The sequence below is a fragment of the Jaculus jaculus genome, chromosome 2 (assembly GCF_020740685.1).
Source record: "Jaculus jaculus isolate mJacJac1 chromosome 2, mJacJac1.mat.Y.cur, whole genome shotgun sequence".
NCBI lineage: Eukaryota > Metazoa > Chordata > Mammalia > Rodentia > Dipodidae > Jaculus > Jaculus jaculus.
Window position 1 is genome coordinate 123,260,112 of NC_059103.1, and position 22,054 is coordinate 123,282,165.

Here is a 22,054-nt window from a genome sequence, read left to right on the forward strand (position 1 = left end):
TTGTATTTACTTTACACTTTGAACCCAAGGTCAATAATAATGTCTAATTCATCTCTATAAATAGTAATAGGAAAATAACCAGCGTTTACAAAATAACCGTTAAATTATATAGTCAAAAAATTTGCTGGGCATGGTGATGCATGCCTTTAATCCCAGTACTCGGAAGGCAGAGGTAGGATGATCACATGAGTTCAATGCCACCCTGAGATTACATAATAAATTCCAGGTCAGCCTGGGCTAGAGTGAAACACTACCTCAAAAAACCAAAACAAAAAAATTTAATGTGAAATTTCCACTGGGATCTCTTCTGACTATGACACAAAAATTTTAATGCAGGTGTAATTATAATTTAGCTACTCATTTTTAATTAAGATGTAATAGTATTCATTATATGGTAGCATTATTATATTCCTTTATTTATCTTCTAAACTAATGTCTTTTATAAGAATGTTACTGCAGATTCAATTTTAAGAAATCCAAATTAAATTAACAGTTTGTACTTTACCGTTTACCCCGTGGATAATGCCTCACATATTCTCCAACATCATGAGCAGCAACAGCTAAGACTTGTGGATCATCTGATACCTCCAGAAGTTTTGTCAAGATTCTGAAATAAATTTAATCAGAGAACTCAAGCTCCAAAATTTCCATAGAGCACAATATAGCACAGGCACAATATAGACAAATCCTCCAAGTAAATGCTTATAATCCTTTTTCAAAGGATTAAGCATATGCTAGCAGTTTTCAAACCTTTATATAACAAGTTACTCAAGGTTCAGAATCACTTACATCACAATTTACAAGAAAATAGGGCATCCCTTTTTCAAGTAAAACATCTAGAATATGCTATTTTAATACAAGACTGGCAGTGGATTTTGCTAATTATATTTGGTAAATAAATTACGTGAAAACTATAGGGTACACTACCAACCAGTACTGGGACTAATTCTTTTCAGCACCCTACAATCAAGATGGTAGACAGCATCAAATGCATTCATTTCCCCTTTTTGACCAAGTGTAACAAAATTCTAGAAAATATACTTTAAAATATGATTAAATCCACTATGGAAAGTAAATTACCTTAGAAATAGCAACCCAAATCCACCATCGCAATGCCCTCCTAATACTTTTCCCAGTATGACCACACAGAGCAAAATTTAAGTTTGGGGCCTGATGCACACTTCTTCTAAGAAGAGGTCAGAGAAAGCTCCCCTGTGCCACATTTTCACGTCCACCTTCAATGATCACTAGAGAGATGCTACATTTCAAATAACTAGGGGCATAAATGTTCTTAGGAGTATAGAGAGAGAAAGGCCAGTGCAGTAAATCTAAGCTGAGAAAGGGCTGCATTCTCATATAAGGAATCAATGGCTTTTTCCAAATTATGCTTTGAATGTTTAAATAAATAATGTCATTTAAACTGTCAAGGGCCCTCAAAATTAATGAAAAACTTATTAACTCACTCACAATCAAAGGGTAGCTATGGTGACCAATCAGAATAAGTGTATGTGTGTGTGTGTGTGTGTGTGTGTGTGTGTGTGTGTGTGTGTGTATATATATATATATATATATATATATATATATATATATATATATAAGTTTAATTTATTTATTTGAGAGCAACAGACAGAGAGAGAAAGAGGCAGATAGAGAGAGAGAATGGGCATGCCTAAACGAACTACAGATGCGTGAGCCCCCTTGTGCATTGGGCTAACTTGGGTCCTGGGGAGTTGAGCCTCGAACCAGGGTCCTTAGGCTTCACAGGCAAGCGCTTAACCGCTAAGCCATCTCTCCAGCCCAGAATAAGTATATTTTTTAACACCTAGGTAACAGAGTTACATATAAAGAAAGTTTTTTGTAGTAGGCCAGCAACAGCAACTTACTTAGACATAGATTTAAAAGAGCTGGAGAGATGGCTTAGCGGATAAGGCAATTACCTGCAAAGCCAAAGGACCTTGGTTTGATTCCCCAAGACCCACATAAGCCAGATGTACAAGGTGACACATGCATCTGGAGTTCGTATGCAGTGGCTGGAGGCCCTGGGGCGGCCATTCTCTCCGCCCCCTATTTCTCACTCTCAAATAAACAAATAAAAAATAACAAAATAAAAATTTAAGATGTTATGAATAAGATTTTTAAAAAAGAAATACATTAAAAACCTTAACAAAATAACAAACTGAACCAAGAATACTGTAAAAACATAATTTATTCAGTTCTCAGGTCAAATGTCTCCTTTTGTGTAGGAACCCCAAAGTCTAAGACAGCCCCTCCATCAATATCTTGTCCTATTTCAGTTCCCTTTGTATTCACTAATCATCACCTACCATATAGACTCTATTTCCTTGACTGCTTGACTTGCTTAGTCTTTCTCTTAAAAATACAATGTTACCACTGTATTTGTAACACCTAGAATAGTATAAACTGATGTTCAACAAACAATTTAAGTGTTAAGTCAGTGATAACAATGTAGGAAAAACAATTTTGACAGCTCCAGATGGGATTTTAAATACCCAGACTCTGGCTTGGCAATACAAACTCTGGTTTAGCAATTTTGCATGAATCTTTACTTGTGAGCCATTTACACACACACACACACACACACACACACACACACACACACACTTTAAAAATGACTAAGGTGGGATGGAGAGATGGTTCAGAGGTTAAGGCACTCGTTTACAAAGCCTGATGGCCTGGGTTTGATTTCCCAGTACCCACATAAACCCAGATGATGAACAAAGAGGCACATTTGCAGCAACAGGGAGGCCTGGCCTGCCCACTCTTTCTTTCTTTTTCTGTCCATTGTGTTCAACTTTGCCAAAGACTAACTTTAAAAGTATTTGTTAAGCTATTCTGTTAGACAAGATAATCCACTCTTTCTCACTTCGTATTCTATCAGAGCACCACCAGCATCCACCCACTACTCACCCACTTTGGTTGAACAAAATTGTTCAATGACAACAAGAAATCATTTTAAGTAACAAAGAGAAGAAAAGTCTGAACAGCAGAGATGGTTCTCTCTAAAAATATTCCAATAGCCACACATATTTACCTATGCTCCTTGTAAACATCTCATTCATATGATAGTAAACTGATTTTTAAAGCATAAACTCATAATGACAAAGACAAACAAAATGGAAACTGGAACAAACACAAATCAGAATACAGAGGAACAAATAACCTTAGAAATCACATAACAAGCTGGGTATAAGGAAGCTAAGTACCAAGCTGATTTACAACACAGTTTTTTGAGCTAGGTACCAGATTCAGACTGTTCTATCTAATATGATCATCACAAGATACATGCAGTCATTTAAGGTTTAAGTTTTAGCATTCAATTCTTTGGTCACATTAGCAATATTTCAAGTGCCTGTTACTCATACATTATTGTACATATTATTATCACAAAAAGTTCCACTACAGTAAAAATTTTTTTCAATGGCTCATATAGAAATCAAAAGATTTAATATGCAGAAGTAAATTTCAGGAAATATGAGCAAGGTGGTAACATTACCTAAACGAGGAGCATATTATATAATCATGTATATATATGTGGTTTGGTATATGGAAGGGTATGTGAGACTATAATTTGTGCTTAATTTTTCTTTAAAATTTTTCTAAAAATTATCTAATTAAAAAGTATTTATTATACATTAACAAAAATGTGTGGAAATATATTTGACTTTTGATTGACTGATTCTAGGATAAATGTTCTGAATTTGCCAAAAATACAAGGAAACAAAGAAAAATTACACTGAATTTGACCAAAATATTAAAACACTTAAACTTCAAAGGGCCCAATGGAAAAAGAAATAAACAAAATGGAAAAATATTTCCAATTCCTATATATGATCAGACATCCTATCTAGAATGTACAGATGGTCCCTGTGGTGCTCTGGTAGGTACTATCTGCTTGTCAATTTGACAGGAAACAATCTCTGAGCATGTCTGTGAATGGATTCTAGATTAGGTTAATTGAGGTTGGAGGATTCACCCTGACTATGGGCAATGGAAACATCATTCCACAGGCTAGGATCCTAAATTGAAGGGGGGCAAAGTAGGGAGGGGAAAAGTAGAAAGGAAACAAATATGTTGCTCTCTGCTTCATGAATGTGGACTGATCATGAGCAGCTGCAGGCTCCTGCTATCATGCCTTTCCACCATGGTGGACTGCAACTTCAAACCGTAAACCAAAATAAACCCTTTCTTCCTTAAGCAGCTTCTAGCAGGTATTTGGTCACAACAACAAGAGAAGAAATGAGTACTAAGTAGAAATGTCACTGTGATACATTTGACCCTGAGGTTCTTAGGCCTTTTGAACTGCTTTATGGGTATAATTTGGAAGAGTTTGGAAATTTAGACAAGAAAAGCCCTTGAGGCCAATAAGAAAACCTTAATGGGCCATCTTGGTGGAAACTTAGAAGATAAGAATGCGAAGAGAAACTGAGCGTGGGGGCACTAGGGAGGCAGAGGTAGGAGGATCACCGTACAGAAACAGAGCAGAGTTAGCAGGTGAGTGAACAAAGTCTTCATGGCCTTGGGTAAATAAAATCTCTACCAACACACACAGAAAAACATTAGCCATACAAGGAAATATTAATAAATTGAGTCACATTAAAATTTAGACCTTGATCCACGCATGATAGCACACACCTTTAATCCTGGCACTCAGAAGGCAGAGGTAGGAGGATCACCATGACTTCAAGACCAGTCTGGAAGAACAGAGTGAGTGCTAGGTCAACCTGGACTAAATTGAGACCCTACTGTGAAAAAAATTAGAGCTTATGTTCAGGGTACAATTAAGGGATGAAATGACATGAAATAGAGAGAGATAAAGTAGTCACTATGAATATATGACAAAAAAGAACAACCTCATGTTAAGAATATGGATTTCCTAAAGCCGGGCGTGGGGGCGCACGCCTTTAATCCCAGCACTTGGGAGGCAGAGGTAGGTGGATCACCATGAGTTTGAGGCCACCCTGAGACTACATAGTGAGTTCCAGGTCAGCCTGGACTAGAATAAGACCCTACCTTGAAAAAAAAAAAAAGAAAAAAAAAAGAATATGGATTTCCTATACAATGGGGTTGGAGAGGCAAATCCCATCCCCCTGAACGGGCATTTTCCTAAGAAAAGAAGATATCTAAATGAACATGAGCATACATGCAAAGGCATTCAACCACATTATTCAGAAAAATTAAAACTATAGGATACCTAAAGTCAAATAGTAACAAAACTAAATTTTGGTGAAGATTTAGAATAACAGGTATTAAAGAGTGCAAAGTGGAGTCAAAACTTACTTCAAGAGTTCATAATTCTTCTCATTTAACCTCACAGCATTCTCTCTCCAAAATTTCTCAGACTTGTGTACAGGACTCCACTCCAACCTTCCAGATTTAAGTTCTGAACTGTATTCATCAAATGAACTATAAAATATTTTAAAGAATCCAAAGCTTATAAGACTCTGAGTTACTCTAAAATTAAAATAAATTGTCTTCCCTGATTACAGAGACTGACTCCTTTATATGTTAACTGCCACTACAAGTTTAAATAGCTTAAATAACATTTAACAAGTCACAGAAAAGTTTATTTGATACACTAAGGTCGTATGCTGCCAAAACTGAATAGTTGACATGAAATATTAAAATGATTACCTGCTCTCAAAATCCTTATTCCAATAAATACACAAACATGTACTGGTAGGAAAAAAAAAAACAGAATTTCTACCATCACACTTGAAGCAATGAGTTATTTGCCACATCACTAGATATAAATATGAAAATATGTAAAACCAGAGTATATGAAAAACCAAGTTCTAAAACTGTGCTACCAAAGCCATATATCCTCCCTGATTATTAAAAAAAAAATAGAAATCACAGATAGCAGCATAAGTAATTTATTGATAATCCCTTACAGAATTATGAAAACCAAAAGCATCTATGTATTTAAAAAATGCAATACAGTACAACTCAAAACACATTATGTAGAGTACCTTGGTTATTCAAAGCTCTTTAATATTAGTTTTTTAGTGTGGTTAGCCACTAGACAATGACATGACATGCTTATACTTTCATTCAAGTAAAAATGTAAGGTTAAGAGACACACCCAGGATATATTGGCTGGTAGTTCAGTATAACCTGGATATACTCGATGAATTAACTAGACTGTTCTGTTTGAGTACTTAGTTACCCTGCATGTAAGGCCAGTTAGAACAAGTAAATAACATTTTTAGCATTCAGATCCTAAACCTTTTAAGAACAAAAATAGAGAAAAGAAAGTTCCACCCATTACTCTATTAACTTCATGGAGAGAAAATGATGGACTCTTTCCCCAACCAACTGCTGCCAGGTAAGAATGTTGGTTTAGCAGAAGATATAGCATATTTCAAGAAAATTTCTTGATCTTCATAGTTTTAAAGTGATTTAAGCTATTGTGCATGTCTATAGACCCAGCTATTTAGGAAGCTGAAGCAGAATCCTTCAAACACAGAAATTCGAGGTCAAAGATTAACAGGTTCAGTATACAACAATTTAAAAGATAACAACATACCTAAGGTCTTGCACACTCTCACCAAGTTTTTCCAAAAGAAATTTGATATCTTCACTGATATCTTCATCATCATACTTCTGCTGTTCCAAGTTTTCCAGCTGTTTCAGAACTTTGCACTGAATCATAGCCAAAGCATATTCTTGGCGAGTTTCTCTTTCAGTTGATTTTTCTAAAAAGTTCTGGGTTAGACACAGAAACATTAAGAAAGCATAAAATTTGTCATGTGATGTTGGCAAACTTATGCATTTCCTTTCTACCCTCCTTCCGCTCTCAGATTTAACATTTTATTTACTTTCCATCTTTCCTGAGTGTCTGTCCCTTATCAGAATCCCATTTCTGCTCCCTTACATATTACTATATAGTTTGAATTTGCAATGTATAATACTGAGAGGTGGGGGAAGGAAGTCAGATCAATGGGACATGCCCTAATGAGTAATGAGTTCCCTCTTCTCTGCTTCCTTGCCACCATGTGCTCACCACCATAATGTGCTTCCTTGCCATAGGACCAAATGTAATGAAGCAATCACAAACTGAAGGCTCTGAAACTCTGAGCCAAAGTATCCCTTGGCTTCTTTTAAGTTGATTGCCAGAAATAATTTATCACAGAAATAAAAAGTTAACCAACATGCATACTTTTCAACTTACTAAAATCTTTAATTATTGACCTAGATGAGCTTCACAACACTGAACATATTTAATATTAATACTAAGACCATCACAACCCTTCCTCATGGCCCTGCTCTTGAGCACATACAATTTGCTCAATACTCTACTGTTGCCCACCTAGATAGGGCCTTAGCATATTCAGAAGGTTCTTTCATGTATGATCACAAGCTACCAGTAGTGCACAATTTAAATTTTTTTCTTGTTTGAACAATTATCAAAATGTTTTATGACATTCAGGCACATTCTCTAGCTTTCTTCTAGACTCTCCAACTTATGAAAACAGCAAAGAAATGCAGTGTTCATGGCTGGTATTTTTGTGGAATATATATATTATGTATATATATGTACAGTTTATTCACATGAATGTAGATGGGCCACGTCCCATTTGCATGTAGTGCAAAGGCAAAAAGAATGTCAGATATCTTCTTTTATCGATCTTCCATGTTGTGTCCTTGAGAGAGAGTCTCTATCTAAACCCTAACTTACCATTTTTGGTCAGACTTGCTGACTAGCAAGCCCCAGTGACTGTTCTGTCTCCATCTCCACAGGACTAGGGTTACAGGCTTCTGTGGCCATACCCAAGTTTTTATGTGACTTTTGGAAGTAAAACTCAGGCTATCATGCTTGTGTTGCAAGCACTCTTAACCACTGAGCCACCACACCAGCCCCAATATTTTCCAGTTATTTCCACAGTAGATGATTGCAACACACACCCTGTCACACCATCTGCTCCTACACCACCAGAAAATACTTGGATATTCATTCTTAGACCACAAGCTTCTCTCTTTTTTTCACACTTTACTTACTTACTTATTTATTTATTTGTATATTTGAGAAAAAGAGAGAGGCACAGAGACAGAATGGACATGCTAGGGCCTTCAGCTACTGCAAATGAACTCCAGATGCATAAATCCACCAAAAAGTATTAATACTTCAGAAATGACCTCCAGTTAGACTGATTTACAGGAAATGCCTGAGAAAGATTTCAAAAGAATGATTATAAATATGTTCAAGGAAATCCAAGGAATCAAAGAAGACATGGAAAACCACTTTAACAAAATGAAGAGGTCAATACAAAACATAAATAAAGAAATAGATATAATAAAGAAAAACCAGTCAGGATTACTAGCAATGAAGAACACAGAGAAATTTTAAAAATTGTAGAAAATCTCAGCAGTAGAATGGATGAAGGAGAAGACAGAGTATCTAAACTAGAAGACCAAGTGGCAGATCTAATACAGTCCAACAAAGAGAAAGACAAACTAATAGGAAAGTATGAATGGGAATTTCATGGAAAATGTACATGGGTACTTTAAAAAGAATGCATATTTCACAGGTGTGAATAATGTTCTGAATAGTGTTCTGTAAGTGTCCATTAGATCAGTGTGGTCGATGGTGTTACTCAGGTGCTCCTTGTGGTGCTTTTGTTTGAATTTTTTCTTTTTTTTTCTCTCTTTTGATCATAGATGTAGTTAAGTAAAAAGTAATTTTATTATCTCCTATTTTTTCTGCTTTCCTGTTTTTTATTTTATTTTTATGTGTTTTTTATTAATTTATTTTTTATTAACAACATCCATGATTGTAAATAATATCCCATTATAATGCCCTCCCTCCCCCCATTTCCCCATTTAAACTCTATTCTCCAACCTATCCACTCCTTGCCTTAATTAGTTTCCCTTTTATTTTGATATTGTAGTGCTGAGCACTCCTCTGTCACTTCTTTCCAGCACCATGATGCCTTCTGAGTCATCCCAAGGTCACTGCCATCTGAAAAGAGAAGGTTCTCTACCAAAAGTGAGAGTAGCATTAATATATGGGTATGGACATTAAGAGGAGTCCTTACTGGGCAGTTTGATGAGTATAGTGTATACATTTAGCTAGACAGCAGCAGATGTCATACCCCTAGGGCTCATGGCTACTCCTGTTGTCGGTTTTCAATACCAGGGATATATTCCCTCCCAAGGAGCAAGCCTCCAGTCCAATTAGAGGGCAGTTGGTTTCCACCATGACAGATGTGCCACTGTTACACCCGCTGGCTCATTTAGCCTGGCTGGCCAAATATAAGGCTTGTGGTATCCACTATTGAGTATCTTCACTGGTGATTTCTCTCTCTCTCTCTCCCATTTAAGTGCATGCAATGTTGCTTTTTCCAGCTTTCTTTGAATTTCTTTGGTATCTGTTGTGATGGTGCCTTTTTCATGTCTACTATTATTAATTTGTGTCTCTTCTCTCTTTCTTTTCGTTAGGTTTGCTAAGGGTTTATCAATCTTGTTTATCCTTTCAGAGAACCAACTTTTTGTTTCATTAATTCTTTGGATTGTTCTTTTTGTTTCTATTTCATTAATTTCTGCCCTAATCTTTATTATTTCTTCCCATCTACTGAAATATAAAAATGTGCTTTAACAAAACCAGATAGGAACTGGGCTTGAGGAGATAAACAAGCCAGTTCACTCCAACCCAGCCCCAGCTGAAACCACAGAGGAATTGGGGAAATGAGCAAGAATGCTGCTCTCTTAGTTAAGTTGATATCAGCACAAGGGTGATGGAGAAAGATACTGAGGACACTCAACACCTACCAAACCAGAGATCTAGATGCTCTTAAGTGCCTATCACTGAAGTATACTTAAAATGCTCCCAGCATGGCTCAGGGAATTTTGAAGAAAAGGGGGCCACAAGTTGAGCCACAAGTTCAGACATTTTACACAGACATTGCCTCTCCCCCATAACTGACTGCTGCCCCCATAATGCATGACCCACAATCCCCATGGGGTTGTCCTGCATCCCCAATGAGGAAGGTCTCTTCAGAAAAGGGGCAGGGAAGAGGGAAAGGATGTACCAACATGTGATGTTTACATACAAAATATGTCCATATCTAATAAAAAGACAAAAAGAAATTATGAATAAAAAATATAATCTGAAGTTCACAGAAGAAATCATGACAAAGCTGGTACTTTCATATGGCCAGCTCCTTTACTACACTGAGATCCTAGTCAACAGAATCATGTTAGATACAACAAAATACTTTTAATTCTTCCCTTCCTGTTACTGCTGACTATTCCTACAAACTATTCTCTTGCCAAGACTATGATCTCTTTCTTATTAAGTTCTTAAACTAAAACAGTGTCTTAATTTATCCTTTCAGAGACACTTTCCAAAATTTGTGAGATTTTACCTATGACTAATGAACTTTGTTACCTTTTCCTACTACCTTCTTTCTTACTTTAGAAACATAATAAAGCTCTTTTGTCCAAATAGCCCTGTAATTTCCTTATGTATTTGTTTAAATTCTGTATTTAATTATTATCATAATTATTGGTTTCAACTATAACTGTAACACATTAACTACTGAAAGATAGTCCAACTTTTCTCTCAATTCTCAAAGCTTAGCTATCTCTGATTCACCACTTCTATTCAACTCTGTTAAGTCAATCATTAAGTCTTATCTTTTTTTCTTTACAAACAAATTTTCACTTCATCTTTCCATGTGATAAAGAAAAGGAAGAGTGAGTGGCTGAGCATGTTGGAATAGGTGGGAGGACCCTGAGTACTAAGTCAGCCTGGGTTACACTGTAAAACACAGCGGAAGGTAAAGAAGGTTGAAGTGGTTTGAAAAGTACTTAAGAAAGTGAATCTGCCAGAAATAACCTAATCAGGTATTAATACAGTTTTGTAAGGTACTAAAGCTAAACAGTACCTATACAGAACAAAATTTAAAAGTAACCAAGCCAGTATAAATACCACTTGCTAGACCTCACTCACACCAGGTACCCTAATGAGCAATATGGAGTTTTAAACAAAGAGACCAGGTAGAATTTCTGAAAAGAGAAATGTGGATAGACTTGAGAAACATTTTTAAGATTTTGTGGAATACTTTTCAAGCCTCTCTGGTAAACATCATACAGTTTTAAAATTAAATTTACTTTATTATCTGATATAAAATGCAGGCTCTTGATTAAACAGAACCAAACAGAGAAATAAAACAAATGTAAAAGTTCTACACAACAAACATCTATTTCAGTAACAGCCCTAAAACATACTAATTTATTTTAGGAACTGAAGATTGAAAAATCAATTGAACCAATATTAATAAAATTTTTAGAGAACTGGTATACAGCATAAACTATAAATAAGTCAAATTGACATTTTCAAAATTAAAATTCATACAGTCAAATGGAAGAAAAAATAATGATTAGCAGCTGCTACATTTGTTCTGCTCAAAACAGCTCATAGCAGTTTTCAGTACAAAACCTTCTGAGTTTTAGGATGTGGGAAAAAACACAGAAGTAGATTTTCCTTAAATAACATTATCATTTGAAGCTATTTTAAAAGCATAGGAATAAAAATAATTTAATCAATTTCCTTACCTGCATAATAGTCTAAATCATCTATTTTTATTTATTTATTTATTTATTTGAGAGAGAGAGGCAAAAAGAGAGACGGACAGAAAGAATGGGTGTACCAGGACTTCTACCCACTGCAAACGAACTCCAGACACATGCACCACCTTGTGCATCTGGCTTACATGGTTTCTGGGGAGTTGAACCTGGATCCTTAGGCTTCACAGGCAAATGCCTTAACCTCTAAGCCATCTCACTCACCTTCATCTATGTTTGTATGCACAATTCAATTTTTTATATCAAAACCATGGTAGTCTACTTCCATGCTCATGGATTGGCAGAATCAATATTGGGTAAATGTCTATATGCCAAAAGTAATCTACAGATTCAGTGCAATTCACATCAAAGTTCCAATGACATTGTTCTCAAAACTAGAAAGAACAATCCAACAATCAACATAAAAACACAATGGACCACATGTAGCCATTCCTACAGCAAACCTAAGTAGAAAGAACACTGCTAGAGGTTTCATGCTCCCTGATCTAAAATTGTACTACAGAGCCATAGTGACAAAGACAGCATAGTACTGACACAAAAACAGAAACCTGCCAGTAGAATAGAAAAAAGGTCCACAAGGTTCTCCCTCCATGACACACTTCCACCTCTAAAAGGCTCCACAACCTTCCAAAACTGCCACTAGCTGGGGACTAAGTATTCAAAACACATGAGCCTATGGGGAGTATTTCATTCAAACCATCTACTTTAATCTCTTTTCACCTTTGAACTTCTAAAAAGCTAGTCATCTTTTAAAAAAACTTCAAGCCATCTCTTTCCGTGACATCCACAGTTGTCCACTGGCCTCCAGAAACATGTGCACATACATGAACAATCACACACATAAGCACATACACATGAAAGAAAGAAAGAGAGAGAGAAAAGGAGGGAAGAAGAAAGGAAAAAGAGGAGTGAAGAAGGAGAGGGGGGGACTGGAAGAGGGAGAGAAAGATTAGCCTGAAGACTCTACTTCTGGAATATTTATCTTTTCTAAATAAGTAAGAACATAGATAATGAACCACTTCTCAAGAAAACAGTAATGTTAGCTTTTTAATACTTCAAAGTAAGGCAGTAATAAAACTTACAATGAAGCCAGACATGGTAGCACATGCCTTTAATCCCGGCACCCAGGAGGCGGAGGTAGGAGGATCGCCATGAGTTCAAGGCTACCCTGAGAATACACAGTGAATTCCAAGTCAGCCTGGGCTACAGTAAGACCCTACCTCAAAAAAAAAAAAAAAAAAAAAAACTTACAATGATATAAGAAATATTATTTCATCTGGACTTGACTGAAATTTGCCTTGACATCTCATATAGACATTTTGCTAAAAACACAAATGGCAATCACTGCAGTGAGGGAGAGAGAGGGGGATAAAAGACACAATTTTGCCTAGTTCTTAAGAGGAAACTTCTTAAGGGTCACAGAACAACTTTGATATGAATGAAAATTCACAAGCACAATAATAACTAAAAGCAAACTAATGTCCAGAGCACACTTGGCCAAGACTTGGTTAGCATTGTGTGTATTCATTCCACTTCTCCACAGGATTGCAATAAAGTCCTTCCTTATGCCTTCAGTCCTACCCACAAATCTCCATAGGCAGCTTGGAAAGGCACTAGATTTAACACTTCTAGTGGATATTTTAAGTAAAAGAGTTGACTTCTTTCAGTTACCTTTGGTTTTCCTTTCCATGCCCTTTAAATGCACATACAAAGAAAAAGGAAATAGTTGAGATCCAAGATGGCAAACAATACTGGGGCACAACTGGCCAGAGTCTCAATACACTAAGCTGGGGAAATCCCAATTACAGTAAAAGGAATGGCTACTCTAAACAGCTACCATACCTAGGGTAGTGGCATCAAGAGCAGGAGGAGAAGCCAGGAAATTCCCTCAGCGCTGGTAGCTCTGCACTGACAACTGACACAGCAGAAGTGAGATGTGATTTTAAAAAGACTGCTTCCTCAGAGGCTTGACAACCTGAGACTCTGTAAACAACAGTCTTCAAAACCTTAGACCAAATGTCATGGGATTATACACTGAATCCTGAAAAATAAATACTGAAAGACTATAGAAAAGAAATGCTCAATCAGATCTATACAGCACTCAGCAAGCTGAAAAGCCGATGGAAATCACAGGAGACATGGGAACTTTAATACAGACCCCAAGCAACACTCAGGACATTGTGGCATGTGGACCCAGAATTCAAAAAGGAATAGACTGGGCTAGAAAGATAGCTTAGCAGTTAAGCACTTGCCTGTGAAGCCTAAGGACCCCGGTTCGAGGCTCGATTCCCCAGGACCCGACCCACATTAGCCAGATGCACAAGGGGCGCACGCATCTGGAGTTCGTTTGCAGTGGCTGGAAGCCCTGGCGCACTCATTCTCTCTCTATCTGTCTCTCTCTCTCCCTCTCTCTCTCTGTCACTCTCAAATAAATAAATAAAAATGAACAAAAAATATTTTTTAAAAAAAAGGAATAGACTAATCTAAGACCCTGCCTCAGGCACTGTCTACAAACGTGGACAGCATCAGCAATCCAAAGAAAGACACAGAAAGAAGAAAGAAAACCACCCACCCCAGAGGAAGATCCAGAGGAGGAGACAGCATTTCAGGAGCCAAGGAAGGTACTTGAGACAGCCCAGATGACAGCCAACAATCAAGCCAGCAAGTTTTCTTATCAACATCTCTACTCATCCCTCTCTATACCTATTCCTTCTGTGCCTATTCCAATTAACACCTAATATTATTTCAGTAGGCCAGCTCAGTTCTCCTATGTTCTTGCCATTTCTGCTTGTTTTATGGGGTGTTGCTTGTTGTGATTTTCTTTGCTCCTTATTTCTTTCTTCCATTGCCAAATAACATAAGCTGGTATCATTTGTAGGGCCTTAGCCTCTGCCTCCTGATAGACTGAACTATATTCTATGTTATCTGATAGCATATCTTTACCTCCCAATTTCTTTCATTCTCCCATGACTTATTCCCCCTTCAACTTACATTCCCTTCTTCTACTTTCTCTGTATCATCCTAATACTAATCACTTCTTTTATGGCGTTCTTTTTCTTCTTTTGCTTTTTGTTTCCTCTTATATCCACAATAACTAACATTTTAGTACACAGTGAATGTCTTTTCACTCTCCAAGGAAGTGATTGTTTTACAATAGAGTGTCATTCTACTTTCATAGTGAGTTTATCCCTAGATAGTGACTGTCCAGAAAGTAGTCTACTCAAAGGGGAAGACTGATGGCTGGAGAGATTGCTTAGTGGTTCAGCGCGTGCTTGTGAAGCCTAAGGACCCAGTTGGAGGCTAGATTCCCCAGTACCCACATAAGCCAGATGCACAAGGTGGCACATGCTTCTGGAGATCTTTTGCAGTGGCTAGAGGTCCTGGTGTGCCCATTCTCTCTTTCTCTACCTCTTTCTCTCTCTGCCTGTCACTCTCAAATAAATAAATAAAAACAAACAAACAAAGGGGAAGGAAAAGACTGAGAAAAAAGATTGGTACCCTAGATACAACATAAGAAAATGATTCCACAACCCTACTACAAGCTAGTCCCTTCCAAACATTGCAAACACTTCTACCAAAAAGATGACTTAAATTTAAAAAGCCATAAAATTCAACCTCAACCTAACCTGATGCATAAGAACTAGCACAAAATTTACTTTAATGTGAAAAAAAAAATCAAGAAAAGTGTCTCCTAAATTCTACCAACTCCAGAGTAATAATTGAAGGTGACAGAGATATAGATAAAATTCAAGAAAAAGAATTCAGCCGGTCGTGGTGGCACACGCCTATAATCCCAGCACTCGGGAGGCAGAGGTAGGAGGATTGCCATGAGTTCGAGGCCACCCTGAGACTCCTTAGTGAATTTCAGGTCAGCTTGGGATACAGTGAGACCCTACCTCAAAAAACCAAAAAAAAAATGATGCTGGAAATGAAAACTACAATTAAATCAAACAAAAAGCTTAATGTAAAAGCCTCACCAAAAGAATGGATAACAGGAAGAAAAGACTATCAGGGCTTAAGGACAAGGTAGAAGAATCAGCATATTTGGTTAAGGACAAATGCAATTTTTTTTAATTATGAATGAGACAAGCAAGATTTTTGGGATGCCACGAAAATGCCAGGTCTACAAACTGTGAGCATAAAAATAAATAAAGAATTCAATGGAATATGTAAAAATGCAATTCACTAAAGAGATAGAAATACTGAATAAAAATCACCTGAAATGATGCTGGAAATGAAAAATACAATTGAATCAAACAAAAAGCTTAGGAAAGCAAAGGAATAGAAAATATTTTCAAGTGGTTGAGGAGATTGCTCAGCCTTTAAAGGCACTTGCAGACAAGGCATCATAGCCAATGTTCAATTCCCCAGTACTTACATAAAGCTACATCCACAGAGTGGTACATGCATCTGGAGTTCAGTTGCAATGGCAGGAGGCTCTGGCATGTCCGTCCATACACAGCACACACATACACACACACTCTATGTCTCTCTCTCTCTCTCTCTCTCCCATGCTCATACATATAAACTCATATTCATTTATTCATTCTCTCTCTCTCCTTGAACAGAAATAATAAATAGCATTTTAAAAGAATATAGGGCTGGAAAGATGGCTTAACAGTTAAGGCGCTTGCCTGTGAAGCCTAAGGACCCAGGTTTATTTCCCTAGCACCCATGTGAACCAGGTGCACAAGGTGGCACATGTGTCTGGAGTTCGTTTGAAATGGCTAGAGACCTTAGCACGCCCATTCTCTCTCAATCTGCCTCCTCCTCAAATAAGTAAGAAAAGAATGTATTTTCAATACAGAAATAGCACAAAATTTCCCAAATTTATAGAAAGAGATAACCATCCAGGTGCAAGAGGCACAGAGAACACCAAATAGACAGGACCTGAAAAGAAGCTCTCCACATCACATTATACTTAAAACACTAATTATACAAAACAAAAATTACTGAAAGCTGCAAGAGAGAAACATTAAATACACATGAAGGCAGGCCCATCAGAATAACAGTGATTTTTCAATGGAACATCTAAATGCAGATGTCTTGAAATGATGTATTTATAGCACTGAATTACAACAGCTGTCTTTCCAGAATACTATACCCAGAAAAACTATCAGCTGTATTTGAAAGAGAAAGAAAAATGTTCTGTGATGAAGACAGGCTAAAAGAATTCATGATGACAACAGCTCTATAGAAAATACTGGAAGGAATCCTTTAAGATGAAGAGGATAAACACACCTAAAGGCTACAGAGGGAAAAAATAGTAATGCTAGGATAGTTGTTAAGCAATTAAGGACTATGAAAATATGAAATGCTAGAAAAATTAACAAAGTGACAGGAATTACTACAAATCTTTCAATAATAACTCTGAGTATTTACAATTCCTCAATCAAAGACACAGACTAGCAAACTAGACAAGAAAGTAGAAGAAATACATCTCATAATGAACAATAGAGACTACCTTAAAGTGAAAGGATAGAAAAAGACATCCCAAGCAAATGGAACAAGGAAACAAACAGGTGTGACTATTCTAATATCTGACAAAACAGACTTCAAACAAAACTAATCAGTAGAGGTAAAGATCACTTCATACTGAGAAAAGGAAGAATCCATCAAGAAGTAATCAGAATTCTAAACATGCATGCATCTAAATTCATAAAACAAATTCTACTACATATAAAGTCAGAGATTGGCCCCAATATAGTAATAGGAGGTGATTCTAACTACCCTTTCTCACTGACAGGTCATCTAGGCCAAAAGAATAAAAAATAAAATAAAAAACATCACAGCAGCTAAACTGACATCTCAGATCAAATAACAAACCTAATAAACACAGAACATTCTACCTAACCACTATAGAATATACATTCTTCTCAGTTGCCCATGATACTTTCTGTACAATAAATCACATATTAGGACACCAAGCAAGTCTTAACCAAAAGAAAATTAAAATAATTCCTTGTATTCTATTTGACCAAAATGGAATAAAGATAAATCAGCAGCAAAATAAATTATAGAAAATATACAAATACACAAATGTATGGATATTAAACAACATACTCATGAGTGGTGAACAGATCACTGAAATCAAGAAGGAAACCAAAAAATGCATAGAATATAATGAAAATGAAAACACAATATACCAAAATCTATGATACAATGAAAATAGTCCCAAGAGGCGAGTTTCTAGTTCTAAGTGCCTACATTAAAAATTAGAGATAGTTGAATTGGAGAGATGGCTTAGCAGTTAAGCACTTGACTATAGGCGTTTGCAGGCTCTAAAATCAAAGAACCCAGCTGTTCAGTCTACCACGTTCAGATCAGGAACAAGACAAAGTAAGACAAGAGAAGAAAATAAAAGGTATACAAAGGAAAGGATAAAGTAAAAGTATCCCTATTTGAAGATACAATTCTATAGATAAAGACATCCTCAAGACTATATGAGAAAATTCCTAGAGCCTATAAACTCATTCACCAAAGTGGTCAGATATAAAATTAGCATGTGAAAATCAGTAGCTGTCCCTATATTACCAATGACAAACATACTGAGAAATCTCATTCACAATAGCCTCAAAAATAAACAAATAAAATACCTCAAAATAGGATTCTAGAGGCTGAAGCGATGGCTCAGTGGTTACGGTGCTTGCCCACAAAGCCTAATGGCCTGGGGTTCAAGTCCCTGGTACCTATGTAAAGCCATATGTACAGAGGCATATGCAGTTAGAGTTTGTTTTTGATAGCTGAAGGCCTTGGCATGCCCATTCTTTCTGTCTGTCTATTTCCTCCCCCTCTCTCTCTCTTTCCTTGCAAATAAATAAATAAATACTTTTTAAAAGTATAATTCTAGAGCCAGGCATGGTGGCACATGCCTTTAATCCCAGCACTTGGGAGGCAGAGGTAGGAGGATCGCCGTGAGTTCGAGGCCACCCTGAGACTACATAGTGAATTCCAGGTCAGCCTGAGCCAGAGTGAGACCTTACCTCGAAAAAACAAAATCTATAGATGGCTCATTAGTTAACTGCACTTCCTGCAAAAGCATGAGGATCTGTGGGAGGGGACCTGATACCTCCTGAGTTTGAATCTCCAGCCAGAACCCATGTAAACAGCAGGGCATAGCTACACATATCTTAACCCTAGTCCTGTGGGCTGTACAGACCAGAGGATGACGGAGACTTCTGAAAAGAACTACAAATGGCTTTAAAAAAAATTAATTGTTCAACATCCTGAGCCATCCCGGAAATACAAATCAAAAGTAGTTTGAGATTCAGAATGGCTACCACCAAGACAACAAATGCTGGTCAGAGTAGAGTACAGGGAAAGAGGAACCTTTATCCACTTTTGGTGAGAGTGTAAACTGCTATGGCCATTATGTAAATCAATGTGTAGGTTTCTCAAAAAGATCAAAATAGAACAATCAACAACATTTCGGGCATATAAACTAAATGTCCATGATTTAGAGAATTTACTCATCCATATTTCATCATCATTTGCTGCTCCATTCCCAATAGTTGGGAACTGCAATCAGCCCAAATGCCCAACTGATAATGAAGGTGTACATATATACACAATGGAAGCTTATTCAGCTATAAAGAAAAATGAAATTAAGAAATTTGCAAAAAATGGATGGAACTGAGAATTATACTGAGTGAGATAACCAAGGCCCAAAAAGACATATGCTGCATATTCTCTCTCATATTCAGATCCTAGCTTTGAATTTTTAGATACATACGTAAATTGGAGTGGGAGTCAGCAGAGGCCAGGATGCCAGAAAGAAACTGGGTGGGGCGACAGGGGAGGGCTTATAGTAGAGCAGAAATGATGAGGAGAGGAGAGGGGAGGGAAAGAGAGGGGAGGAGAGGAGAGGAGAACAGAGGAGAGGAGAAAAGAGGAGTGGAGAGGAAAGAAACAGTGGCAGAGAAAGGTTTAAGCAGGGATGGACTGGGGGATAGTAAGAGACAGTAGTCAATCAGAACTAAGGACTTACTAACAACCTTTAAGCACTGGTAAGCCACAAGTAGGAGGATTGCTCCTCCTCCAAACAACAATTACATATATATATATTTTTTAACCTTATCAGTTTGTAAGCTAATTAAAAATGTAAGTTTTTTTAAAAAGCTTGAACGAAGGTAGCCACATGAGTGCATAAAACTGTTCCAAGAAGCCTTAAGTAATTAACTGAAACTCCAATCTTACCAATGAAACCTGGAAAACAAAAGGCAAGATAATATACAAAACATTCTTCCAACAAGAGATAAGAACTATAAAGGAGCTAATTAATTAAGCCAAGTGATATCTCCAGGGAAAAGCAGGAGGGAGCTGCTGCTAATCAGTGTGGATACAAGATCCATCCAGCCAGGAAAGTACTTCTGCTTACCCACAACACTAGCCTTCCCAGCCAGCAAGGGCCTTGGAAACTGCAGGGAGGGGTCTTCCTCCCCTCACCAGTCTAGCTAGAACAAAAGAATTGAAGGAAATGACAGTGACCAAGTCAGACTCATGAGAAACTACCAGGCAACATTACATACATTATACTCCAAACACCATTCCAGCACTACCAACAAGATTGCAGGAAGCCAAAGACTCCCACATAACCCTCCCCCACACAGCTCAGAGCCAACTAAGACAAGGTGGAATGCACCAAAGAGAAAATCATCTTCACAACTCAGTTTAAGTAAGATAGAAACTCTGTACTACAAAAGGTCAATTGGGCTAATCTCCACTGGGGGCAGCACACACTCCAAAGTTAGTTCTACAGGTTTGAAATGGAAATGCTCATGACATCTCCCATATCCGTCCGTGCAAGTTGCTAAAGAAAACATCATAGGGAGGGAAAGAAGATAGATGTAGATGTAGATACAGATATAGATGATATAGATAGAGATAGATATAGATGATATAGATATAGATATATATAGATAGGTATATAGATACAGAGCCTTTTTTCAAAGCACCCACACACAGCCAGGCATGGTGGCTCACGCCTTTAATCCCAGCACTCAGGAGGCAGAGATAGGAAGATCACTGTGAGTTCGAGGCTACCCTGAGACTACATAGTTAATTCCAGGTCAGCCTGGACTAGAGGAGTAAAACCCTACCTTGAAAAACCAAACACACACACACTCCATGATGATTTTGTCTATTTGTATATTTAGGTTGTTCTGTATTTTTCACCTCCAAATCTACTATTATGATTTCTTCACTACTGTTCCCACACACAACCTAATACTTTACCTCTCTTTCCAAACTCTTCTCCTTATACTCCCTGACTACAAACTTCCGTAGCTTTAGCATCCTCCAAAATCTGTGGAACCTAACAGTATCCCAACTTTCCTCTCCCAGATACTTTTCCTACCTTCATCTTTTTCAAAGTTAACACTAGTTCCTATCCTTAACTACCCTACATACCTCCCACTTTTAAGTAATTAAAATCTTAGTATGTCCCATGCCAGCTTTGCTCATTTGTTTATCAAATTATTGAAATTAAAGGGACCTACTGCTGAAGACACCACATGCTTTGGTTGTAGAACACACAAAAATACCACGCAGGAACTGAACTAGAAGCTTCTTCTCTGATGGCTAGCTTCCAAGTGCCAGAATATAATATGCAGGTTACTGGGACAAAAAAGTCACCAACAATCTTACTCAGCTGAGAGCCCTGTGTGCTCCACAACTGACCTGCAAGTAGATGTATCCACCAGTGCATGGGTGGCATGACTGTCATGAAGGTAACCAACTGCTTTCTGATTGATTTTGAGGCCCACTCAACAGGAAGGAGTTCATGCCTGGTACTCTACTGGTCAAGAGTCCATGACTAGGAAGGTCATGGGCCCTAGGGGGTAACCTATTATTGTTGCTATGCTAAATGGACAGGATGTCAAACTGCCTCCAAAATACTTATGTTTCCATCCATTGATTAATGCTATTCTCCATCTAGATCCCAGAAGGTTTGTTTTTGTTTCTGCACTGCACAGAAATGCATAGCTGGCAAAATTTCTGTGAATACATAACTACCATGTGCTCAGCCCTCGATGCTCAGGGAACATCCTGGAAAAGGGGGCAAGAAGCAGGTAAGAGCTAGAGGATGGAGAGGAATGCTGGAGAATGGGGTATTCTGGATATATAACCATTACAATCATGAACTCACAGCAGCTGTGATTTCCTAAACAAGACTGGCCCCATCATTTCATCATGGAGGGGTAGGGGTGTACAATGCCTCACTCCTCCCAAAGTAGCTATTAACAGTCAATTATTGTTGGAGAGTGGAGTAATGTACTTAGTAGTATAGTCACTGGTAAATTGCCCATATTCCAGTAACCTCCCTCCCCTGCTCATATAAGCAACCCTAATTGAACTCCATGGGCCACTAAAAAAAAAATACATAAATACATGAAAGTAGGAAGGGGATTATAATTGTGAAGAAGAGTTTCAGCAGGAGGGGGATAAG

At 37.5% G+C, this 22,054-nt stretch overlaps 1 protein-coding gene across 2 annotated transcripts in view; it reads right to left on the minus strand.

Moving 5' to 3' along the window:
- Nucleotides 1-22,054, minus strand: part of Atp6v1h (ATPase H+ transporting V1 subunit H) — a 105,577-nt gene that overhangs the window by 22,576 nt on the left and 60,947 nt on the right. For both annotated transcript variants that reach the window (XM_004653360.3, XM_004653359.3), the window contains 3 exons: nucleotides 6,548-6,726; nucleotides 5,299-5,424; nucleotides 506-607 (listed from right to left, as the gene is read on the minus strand). In XM_004653360.3, coding sequence (XP_004653417.1) covers nucleotides 506-607; nucleotides 5,299-5,424; nucleotides 6,548-6,726 — 407 coding nt within the window. The remainder of the gene's footprint in view (nucleotides 1-505; nucleotides 608-5,298; nucleotides 5,425-6,547; nucleotides 6,727-22,054) is intronic.